Below are 10,520 nucleotides of genomic sequence, written 5' to 3' on the forward strand. Positions count from 1 at the left end.
CAAATTCAATAATGCATAGTTTAATTCCCTTTCTCATTAAATTTTCTTTCAGGCATAGTGGAACACGTGCCGTTCTGACCTCAGAACATCGCTGGATATCGTAAAGCGAGCTCGTAGAATATTTATGGAACGACTAGTGCCGATTTCACGAAGATACATCGCTTCACATTTGCAGTGAGTATACGCCAGAGTGCCATTTACTCTTGTATATTCGCGTAATTATGCTCATTGCGCCGGCACACGTGGCGAAGAGAAGCTCCCCCGACATTCCTCTTAACGGTGTACCTCGTGATGAATGTGAAAACATGTGTGTAGTATCCTCGAACTTGAACAATTATGTCAGGGATAAAAATTTCATATTAAACATTTTTTTATTTATTATAAATTTCATTGGTTACTCGTTAACACAGAATTTTTATTGAAATTTTTGGTAAAATTGTATCCTGTGTCGGAATTTTGAATTGAAATATTTTTCAAATATCATCGTATATCATTGATTTTCGTTAAAAATTGATAAGATGATATTCCCTATACCATAAATATTGAATTGAGATTAGTAAAATAATAGTTTGTTCCATTATTTGATCAAACTTATTAAAGTGGTAGCTAGAGCCTACACTTATTACTTTATATTATATATTCTTATTTCTTATAATAATCCACTCTCACAAATTTTTCAAATTACTCGTTTATGGAGATTTTAAACACTGTGAATTATAACTCAGAATAATGACTAGATTGCGGATTTGTATGCAATTATAAGAAATTTAAAGATACAAAAATGCACAGAATGCACATGGTGCACTGCAGAAACAAAATATCCAAAGTTTACCGCTTTTTATGATATTTAATAGGTAAATCAAATGTCTGTATAGCTCCTACGCTTTTGATTGTATCTATGAAGATATAAATTTGCATAAAAATCCACAGTTTAATGATGCCATTATTCTAAATACTTTAATGAATCAACAGAGCCTAACAAATCATTTGGAAGATCGAGTAATAAGGATTAATAAGTGCAATAAAATAGCAGTCTGAGGTAACGCTCTTTTATATCGGGTGGTGCATGCAAACGGCATTGGTCCACGTCAGATGCCATCATGACATTTTTTTCGACTGCCAATTGGTTTCCCGTTAGATGTTGACTCACTTGCCGTGTGTTTGAACGAAACCGAACATCTTTTGAGCAGCTTCCTCAAACAAAAGACGTTTCTCTGTTATTTTTCTATGACCTAGCCAGTCTGATCAGTTTGTTCTCTTTCTTTCTTTGCAGGTATTTACAGATGAACAGTTTCTTGATAAATTTTCACATTACATGAAAATTGTTGATGATCGTTAAATTAAAGACTAGCAGATGATTATTATTGGGTAATGGATCTTCTTTACCCACGAAACTGTTCTCTCCGCGTCTTCGACATCAGCTGAGATTTTTACTCGTCATCGAGTAACGGTATGGCCGAAGGTAGCCAAGATTCTACGTTATTTCCACTGCTAATCATCGCTCTCCATAGCCGTCCAGCTGCTCTGCTTCATCATCTACCTATAGAATCCTCCGAAGGAATCAAACTTGGATTTCCATAAATCAAATTGAATTTCTAAATTCTTCGGTTTATTTTGCATGACACCACCGATTAAATTTTTGTAAAATAGGATTATGCGATGATAATTCTTTGAATATTCCAGTTCCGTCGTGTAAAAACAGATACGTGTACCCGTATGGAAAGCCATTTGCCACCTGTCACTTGTTTAATCATTCCCAGGACAACTAGAAATTCCTCGACGAATTCATACTCGTATAGATTTCTCTTTAGCTAATGTATAATAAACCAATAAGTTGCGATCATCGAGCGTAATGTTTTACCCTACGATTTACGTAACGTCGCGTACAGGCTTTTTTTTAGAGCTAGATAACTATCTTGTATTCGAGTTAACTGTTCATTTGCATATCCCGTTTCTGCAACAGTTGTATCAAACTGGCCGCCATATATTTTTCTTTTTTATCCCTGTTTCCTCTAGGTACAAAAGTTTCTAGTTACACTTAGTGAAAAGCGTCGACATATCTCAGGTTCAGTAGAGTATAATCCTAGTCCCGTATGGAAGGTGATACTTAATTAATACATGTTCGACGGCTCGGTGATTTTCACCGTCAACCACTGAACTACATGCAAATTCACTTTTCAATCCACTGGGCATTAGGCTTTCGTGATGAAAAGCGATAGTTGTGTGCCAGCAGAGCGACCACGTTAAATGGATTATCTATCATGAGCGTGTATGTAACTTGATGAGCTGATAACATTCTTCTCTGTTGCTCCTTCTCCTTTATTTCTTTTTCTTTTTTCTAAATGAGTGTATTGCTAGTTTCAGTCCTTGTCACTGTTTGTGTTCCCATAGATTTAGAGGATTATGACATCTAATAAGTGTGATTTCTTCTTTCCCAATTACTATAGTTTAATTTGTTTTCGATTATAATGATATTCTTCTTTAATATCTAATTTCTCATAAGAACAATTTCTTACATTTCAATCTATTTTCAATGAAGATGTTATTAGATGTTATTAGATGTTACATTATCCAATGACACACGTAACTGATATGCACACTCTTTTTTGCAGTCTATGAACGTTTTCCAGTAGCCTGGCCGACTTGGATAGTTTAGGGAAACGATACTCTGGTTTCGAAATCTCTTCCGCTGGCTGTGAGATTGTCCCACGCACCGATTTCTACGATCGTGCCTCTCGATCTCGTATACACGTGACAGACAGTGTGTCTTAATAAAGTGTGGCCTGGATACCACGTGCAACAAACTATAGAAAGTCCACCGAATTATCAGATGAATTAGTGCATCGATCAGGGAACGAACCTTGACACTAATGTCATCAGAAACGATAAAAGTACCAGCATGCTGCTTTGGAACTGAAATTAGATTCTGATGGCTAGGTACGCTTTTTTATCGCATAAAATATTTTATATGGAATCAAAAAATTACTAGAGAATATTTCAAGAATACGGTTCAAAAGTTTTCTTATTGATTCAAAAAGAATTCTTTTAGCAATTTTATTTAAGAATTATTTTAGCATTTTATTTGATTCTCTGAATGAAAGAAGGTGTCAAAAGGAGGTGGTCTAACAATTCATTTGTCATTTTTTATTTTCATTATATACTTCCGTGAACAAAAAGACTAATAAAAATTCTATACCAGTCTTCTTTAATATCTTATGTTTACTTCCGAAGAATTCGATTATTTGTATTCGTTCCGCCATTGAGCCACGCAATGGAGTAAGGAACGCTTTATGGAGGCGTACACCGAGGTCAGTGCTGCCGCGTTTTTCAATATTCTATGGGGGTATGCCTGTCTGCTGCGAGAGAGGCTTAATTAACATTGCAAATCAGCCAGAGTGCCGTCCATGGCACGTGGAAAAGTGCAGAAGTACATGTCTTGTGCGCTCATTGAAATCTCCCGATAGTAGCGTCGTCGCCAAGCAGTTCAAAATATCTTCCATCCCCATAAAGCCATCGCGAAAAACCGTAGCCGGTTCGGCTCAAACTTTATTCTATCCATACTCTCAACTTTGTTTTCAGTCATTAAAAATTATGACCATTAAAAAATGCATTCACAAGGACGTAAGTAGGGTGATTAACAGTTAATATTTAAGATAATTTATCACGTCATTCTTCAAACTATTATGAGAGCATTATCAAGGTAGTGAAAGCATCGACAGTGAAATGAAAATCATTAGAAGGAAAGTATGGCCACGGAATATTAACCACGCTCGTTGAGTTCCTTTTCTTCGCTAGGCAGAGCCTCCCAGTGTTTCATAAGCGACTGATTTAAAGAAAAATTCACGGATAGATAAAAAATAATTTTCTTTAAGAAAAATAGTTCCTAATCTGCGGCTTTCACCGGTACCAGGTAAACCTTTCTCATTATGCAAAATCAGGTTCCCAGTCGTTGAACCATGACTGGTCACGGGATTGTGCCAACCGTTTATATTTTCCCTTTTTTCCGTGTCTAACAAGAATTCGATCATATATGACTTCTCCTCTGTCGTAATAGCATCTTGGGGTACTTGAGTAAAAAATGTTGCAACTACCCATGAATCATGGTTCTCTCTATTATTATTTTTACTCGCAGGGACAACAAACAAACAATAGGTAATTGTTTGATGATTTTTTCTACAAAAATAGTGTTCATGTGCGAGAAGGAGGCACGTGAACGTCAGGAATTGCGCGTGCCACGAAACCTGATACGTTCCCGGAGATTCTTCATGACAATGACTCACCACCGGTATTCAGGATGAGCTTTCAAGCGAGCCTGGTTGAGTCAAGGTGATGCTGCTTCTCCATTCCGCCGATTGCTCCTGGTCTCCTCTTTTTCGTCTGGTTCCTCCTGATAACTTTGAACGGGAATTTTGAAGACAAACACTATGTTCGTCAGCTCAGGAATCGCACGACGGAGCCCGCGAACGCATCACCCGATCCGTGATCGCGATACCGCAATGGCATTGGTATGTCCAACGCCGAGAAGCCTTTTCTAAACGCTGCCTTCTGACAGACTTGCCTTCCGAACCTCCAACAAAACCCCCTCTCTGTATTCCCTTCCTTCCTTGTTAGTCTTTCAAGTTTGCAATGACGTACCTACCAAAAATCTGACCCCTGACTTCTAATTACATTAATATGAAGCTGATTGAATATTGTTTCTGCCTCTTTTTTTATTTGTAATTACGTTCCATTATTATCAGTATCTACAGAGCATTTAAGGATGATTTATTATAATTGAAAAGGTGTTTAAATCTACTTTCGATTAGGATAAAATTCCGTATATAAAGTTGTGAATGCTTGTTAAAGATTAGTAGTTACAGATAAAGTTATTTGAGAGAAGATTTTTCTTTTGTGTGTGATTCTGGAGACTGGGAAGGGAACTGGGGATTGAAATTAGCAAGTACACCCTTGAACTATCACTGATGCTATCTTCCTCCCACCAAACTCGTCTCAAAGGAGACATTCACCTCGTGAAGCCAACTCCCAGCCAGGTATCCCTACCGATGGTTACGTTTTACATGCGATGTTCACTTCTCTAGCCGCAGTGCCAGTTTATACATCGTTTTGTCCATTCTACGTGCTCTCCTGGAGTGCAATCCCCGTGACCAAATACTATTTTACTGGAAGAACCATTGTTTCTCCGTTCTAACAAAATTTCATCTTCGAGATTTGTAGTATACCATCGAGTCGAGTAGAAACTAAGTTTGTCTTCTTCATCAAAAGGTCGTTATGAGATAATTCAGAAAGATCCAGGATGATCCCATCGGATTGTACTCTTGATATCTCCAATGTGTTTCATTCCACTGCTGTAGTCATTGAAGGAAGTTGTTTGAGTAAGTCAGAGCCTACTGCTGTACTGAGAGACGTGTCCGCCCGAGTTCACGGTGGCGAGGTGTTAGCGATTTTAGGCTCCAAGGGATCTGGAAAAAGAGCTTTGCTCGATGTCATCGGTAAGGTAATGATTTAAGTGCAAATGTAATTAATTAGGTGTTAGAAACCATCCAGGAAATTTCTTGTCTTTTAGCTGGAAGGGCGGAGGGAGAAACTAGGGGTAGAGTCACCCTAAATAACAATTTATTAACTCCAGAATTGTTTAGACGACATGGTGGATATGTTGCACACAGGTGTCATCTATTACCTAGTTTAACAGTTCGACAGACACTGACCTATGCCACATGGCTTGCCAATTTAAACAACAGGGAAGCCAGAGTTCGACAAACTCTAGCTGATCTGGCTTTGTCTCAAGTTGCAAATAGATCGGTAAATGATCTGACGAAACCAGAATACAGAAGACTAATGTTGGGCGTACAATTGGCTAAAGATCCTACGTTGTTACTTCTGGACGAGCCCACATGGGATACCGATCCCTTAAACACGTATTTAATCGTGTCTATGCTCTGGTCTTACGCAACCAGAAGAGGATCCATCGTTGTCCTAACGATGGAAACTCCTAGATCGGACGTGCTACCTTTCGTGAGTCGCGTGACTCTCTTATGTTTGGGGGCGGTTGTCTATTCGGGGCCAACTAGAAGTATGTTGGACTATTTCACTTATATCGGTTTCCCATGTCCTGAACTCGAAAATCCTTTGATGTATTATTGTAAGTATGTATCTATAGGAATAAAATAATTAAATAATTGTTTAATTAAGTAGTGATAATGGTGACTTTAGTGTGTTTATCAACTGTCGATCGTCGCTCGAGAGATCGTTTCTTAGAATCTAATCAGCAGATATCCGTTCTGGTTGAAAAGTTCAAAGCCGAGGGTGTTATTTACATGAAAGAGGCGCCTCAAGTGCCACCCAATATTAAAGATACATCTTTAGGAATAATGCATAAAGGTTTAGGGCGTGGAATTAAACCAGGATGTTTCTCCACTTTGTTTGCCCTTTATTTGTATGTATTTTTACAAATGCATGCTATCTCCCAAAAGAATAGTACTACTATAACTTTTACGTTTTAGAAGAAGTCTGGCAACGACATTTGCCTTCAATAAATCTGGCTTAGGGCACTTTGCTGCCAGACTACTATTGTTACCATTCTCAATAGCTTTAATGAGTATTTTGTATTCGCATTCGACTCCTGTGCAATCCAGAATATTTCTACAAACAAGTGGTCTTGTCTTCAATGTGGTAACTCTGTTCTATGTTGCTGGAATAGCATGCACAGCTCTCCTCTGTAAGTGCATGTAGACCAATCTCTTCTCAGGCAACCTAATAGATATACTATTATTATGTAACGTCTATTAATTAATAAGTTCCAGGATATAGGGCTAGATACTATCAAGAAAAAAGAGAAGGTCTATATGGTGGAGCTATGTTCTTGACCGCATATGCATTACTGAGTTTGCCATTAAGTTTTGTGTCTACCATGATCACCATTGGTATCCTGACACCTATTTTAGAGCTAGATTTGTCTACCTGGGCTTATGCCTGTGGTGTTTTATGGGCCAGTTATGTGGCAGCAGAACAAATAACTGTTGCAGTGTTCATGGTGGTTGGTAGACCCATTACAGGTGCAATAATGGTGTTATACATGACACTGGTGTCTCTGGTAATTGCATCTGGAACCATCAGAAGTCTGAAAGGCCTGCCGTATTGGCTTGCTGCAGTTTCCACTGCATTACCTGCTAGGTACGCATCATTGGCTCTAAATCAATTAGCCATTGATGTGCCTACATTTTTAAATTTGCATTATAATGAAAGCTTCACGTGTCCTGGGATACCAGAGCTGTGCAGATATCCAGATGGGAGATCGTATTTAATAGAACGCTTCACCCGTGAAGGCGAAAATATTTCAGAAGTATTGAATGTTGACTTAAACTTATTAATTTCTCTGGCTTTTGCTGTCGGACTGAGTATATTAAACAGTGTTCTGTATTTATTACCACTTCCAGCAAAAGTAAAAGCCAAATTTAGAGAGTAATTTCTTTAATTGTAGGTCTTAGACCGATAGAAATATAAAAGCAGAGCCTGTTCTCTTTTTGGAATTTATTATTTCCTTAGCCTTAGAATATGTATTACAAAATTACATTACCTATGTTGAAAACTAAATACTATATTGCATGAAACAGTGCACTTATATTACATTTATAACTAAACTTTACAGTTTTTACAGATAAAGGTATGACTTTGTAATTTTACAATTAGAAAATAAGAATTTTAAGTATTATTTTCGTTTTGTCGGAATTTGGACGAAGCAAACCTTTTTAATATTCATTTTTTATATTTAAAAATGTTCAGAAACGTGTATTTACTGACAATCTTCCAAATCCACTTGTCCCATTTCTTTAAGATCGTCAGCCACCGAAAATTCACAACCTGTAGAACTAACAATATCACTGACATCAATGTTTGGTGCAATTTCAATCAATTTCAATCCTTCTCCATGAACTACTTCAAATACAGCCATATCCGTGATTATTAAGTCTACACATTGTTGACCTGGAATTAAAAGATGAGTAACTATTTCTATCTTACAAAGAATTAAAATTTAAAAATTACCTGTGACAGGCAAGGTGCAATTTTTCAAAATCTTTGGACTTCCATCTCTAGCTTTATGTTCCATAGTAATCACCACTTTTGTGCTCTCCGCAGAAACCAAATCCATTGCACCTCCCATTCCTTTCACCATAGTTCCTGGAATCATCCAGTTAGCCAGATCTCCATTCTCTGATACCTGCATCCCACCGAGCATCGTCAAATTAATGTGACCTCTGAAAAATTCAAATGTACTATCTTTTACCAAAAAACTATTTAATATTCAATCTTTTCTATGAGTACCCTCGAATCATTGCAAAGCTTTCGTCACTGCTGAAGAAAGAGGCTCCTGGAACGACTGTAACTGTTTCTTTCCCAGCATTTATTAAGTCTGGATCAAGTTCTGATTCATCTGGGAATGGACCCATGCCAAGAATACCATTCTCAGATTGCAATGTTACTTTTACATTTTTGGGAATGTAATTGCAAGCCAGCATGGGTATACCAATTCCCAGATTAGCTATAAAAAGTGTATTTAGTAAAGGATTTTTAAAAAGAAATTTTTAAAATTTATTTAAGTGTTTTAATTGAAAATATTTGTAATTTTTTAAATCCCTCACCATACATGCCGTCTTTGAATTCGAGCGCAGCTCGTCTGATAATTCTATCTCTTGCTTTACTTGCTGGAGTTACTTTTTTGGGTTTCATATTTTGCTTCGTATATCGTTTCTAATAGAGACAAAAGGTTTTAGTAATTGTTCAAATTATTAAAATATTTATATTGACAAGAATATGTACGCACTTCTACGCGTTTCTCGTATGATGGGCCTTTGACGATCCTGTCCACAAAAATTCCAGGTACATGAACGTGATCAGGGTCCAATTGACCAGTTTCTACAATTTCTTCTACTTCCGCAATAGCAATTTTAGCTGCTTTACACATTACTGGGTTGAAATTCCTGGCTGTTTTTCGAAAAACTAAATTTCCAGCTTTGTCTGCTTTCCAAGCCTTTATAAGAGCAAAATCTCCTGTGATAGCAGTTTCCAAGACATAGTTTTTTCCATCGAACTCTGCTACATTCCTTGGCTCTCCAGATATTTCTGCATTCCCATTTTCATCATATTTCACAATGACGTTACCTTCTTGAACTATCGTTCCATATGCTGTGGGAGTGTAGAAGGCTGGAATACCAGCTCCTCCTGCTCGAATACGTTCTGCCAGTGTACCCTATATATTGAAAGTATTATTGTGTAATTTTTTGTGTTGTAATTTAAATTTAATTGAAAGTTTTTTTATTATTACCTGTGGAGTTAATTCAACTTCCAATTTACCACTGAGGTACTGTTTCTCAAATTCAGGGTTTTCACCAACATAGGAAGCAATCATTCTCTTAATCCTACATTCTTTTAAAAGTATACCTAATCCAAAGTCTTCAACTCCTGCATTATTTGAAACAACAGTTAAATCTTTGGCACCTTGTTTCAACACTGCTGCAATTAAGTTTTCAGGAATGCCACAAAGTCCAAATCCACCAACCAGAAGCTTAGCCCCATCTGGCATGTCCGATATAGCTTCGTCTACACTTTTGAATACCTTTCCATCTCCTACCGGTGATCTTAACTTTGGTACCTCTTCCTCCAAGTGAGGGATGTTAGCTTTTGTAGAAAAATTTACTGTGCATATCTGGCAAAGAGAAATGTTATTCCATTTTTATTGAACTTAAAAAAGAAGAGTATAATAAATATAACAAATATATGAACTTTTTATGAATAAATGATGCAGTTTTGTTTATATAGAAATTAAAAGAGTAAAAGTTATTTAGCATTAAAATATATCACAAAATTTATAACAAAATTTATTTCACAATAAATACAATTAATATTACAATTAAAAATATAAATCATCTAATCAAGAAATGTACAGGTTGTATGGGTTAGTCGGTATATTTTTATATTAATATTACATACTCTTGACAATTTCAGATATTTGTAATTATTTTTAGATCTCGTGTTAGCACGAAAAAATATACAGCCGACCCTACTTATAGAAAAAATCATTTTCCAAATAAAAATTTACTCCCAACGTAGGTTAAATCTTGCAGAACGTTAAAGCAGCAGTACACTAGTATTTGACACTAACTTCATAGATAACATGATAACATGTTTCTCTGATTGTCATTGGTTGATTTTTATTGGCTCGGATTCAAATAACTAGAATATGCAAAAATCACAATTTAGACGAGATAAAGCATTCTGTATTTCTGAAGGAAGGAATTACCATATATCACACATCAGTCAGAATGATTTTGTAATAATTTCTTAAGCTTTATCTCTTACTTATCTCCAACTTATTTTTTCCTGTTTTATTTCTGTTTTATCTCTGTATTATTTAGCATTATAGTTGGTAAATGATACAAATGAACTGCCAAATGATTTGGTGTTTGTTCAAATCTTTAGATTTGTTTATTTATCCTATTGTTTTATTTTTATGATAAAAGATATAT

General features: G+C 36.3%; 2 protein-coding genes across 3 annotated transcripts; one reads left to right on the top strand and one right to left on the bottom strand.

The window, feature by feature from the left end:
• The first annotated feature begins 4,893 nt into the window (after positions 1-4,893).
• LOC139995350 (ATP-binding cassette sub-family G member 5) lies at positions 4,894-7,725 on the top strand. Of its 2 annotated transcripts, none has more exons than XM_072018761.1 (5): positions 4,894-5,489; positions 5,564-6,139; positions 6,211-6,433; positions 6,504-6,715; positions 6,795-7,725. In XM_072018761.1, the coding sequence occupies exons 1-5, from the start codon at positions 5,294-5,296 to the stop codon at positions 7,460-7,462; spliced, it is 1,875 nt and encodes a 624-aa protein (XP_071874862.1). In that variant the 5' UTR covers positions 4,894-5,293; the 3' UTR covers positions 7,463-7,725. The 2 variants fall into 2 exon arrangements, with proteins under 2 accessions (XP_071874862.1, XP_071874861.1); XM_072018760.1 differs by having other exon boundaries at positions 4,911-5,489; positions 6,501-6,715.
• Positions 7,511-10,245, bottom strand: Scot (Succinyl-CoA:3-ketoacid CoA transferase). The gene is made up of 7 exons (XM_072018762.1): positions 9,985-10,245; positions 9,320-9,700; positions 8,819-9,244; positions 8,637-8,745; positions 8,320-8,536; positions 8,041-8,252; positions 7,511-7,980 (listed from the first exon to the last, which is right to left on the bottom strand). Exons 1-7 carry the CDS (start codon positions 10,072-10,074, stop codon positions 7,790-7,792), a joined length of 1,626 nt encoding a protein of 541 aa, XP_071874863.1. The 5' UTR covers positions 10,075-10,245; the 3' UTR covers positions 7,511-7,789.
• Positions 10,246-10,520: the final 275 nt, after the last annotated feature.

The sequence above is a fragment of the Bombus fervidus genome, chromosome 15, assembly GCF_041682495.2.
Source record: "Bombus fervidus isolate BK054 chromosome 15, iyBomFerv1, whole genome shotgun sequence".
Taxonomy (NCBI): Eukaryota; Metazoa; Arthropoda; class Insecta; order Hymenoptera; family Apidae; genus Bombus; species Bombus fervidus.

Excerpts from the sequence above, each read along its gene's own strand:
- LOC139995350 (XM_072018760.1), top strand. The coding sequence starts at position 5,294 with ATGATCCCATCGGATTGTACTCTTGATATCTCCAATGTGTTTCATTCC. Across the intron at positions 5,490-5,563 it reads AGCTTTGCTCGATGTCATCG|CTGGAAGGGCGGAGGGAGAA; the intron begins GTAAGGTAATGA and ends CTTGTCTTTTAG. Across the intron at positions 6,140-6,210 it reads AAATCCTTTGATGTATTATT|TGTGTTTATCAACTGTCGAT; the intron begins GTAAGTATGTAT and ends TGGTGACTTTAG.
- Scot (XM_072018762.1), bottom strand. The coding sequence starts at position 10,074 with ATGATTTTTTCTATAAGTAGGGTCGGCTGTATATTTTTTCGTGCTAAC. Across the intron at positions 8,746-8,818 it reads CATACGAGAAACGCGTAGAA|AAACGATATACGAAGCAAAA; the intron begins GTGCGTACATAT and ends TGTCTCTATTAG. Across the intron at positions 8,253-8,319 it reads AGCTTTGCAATGATTCGAGG|AGGTCACATTAATTTGACGA; the intron begins GTACTCATAGAA and ends TGAATTTTTCAG.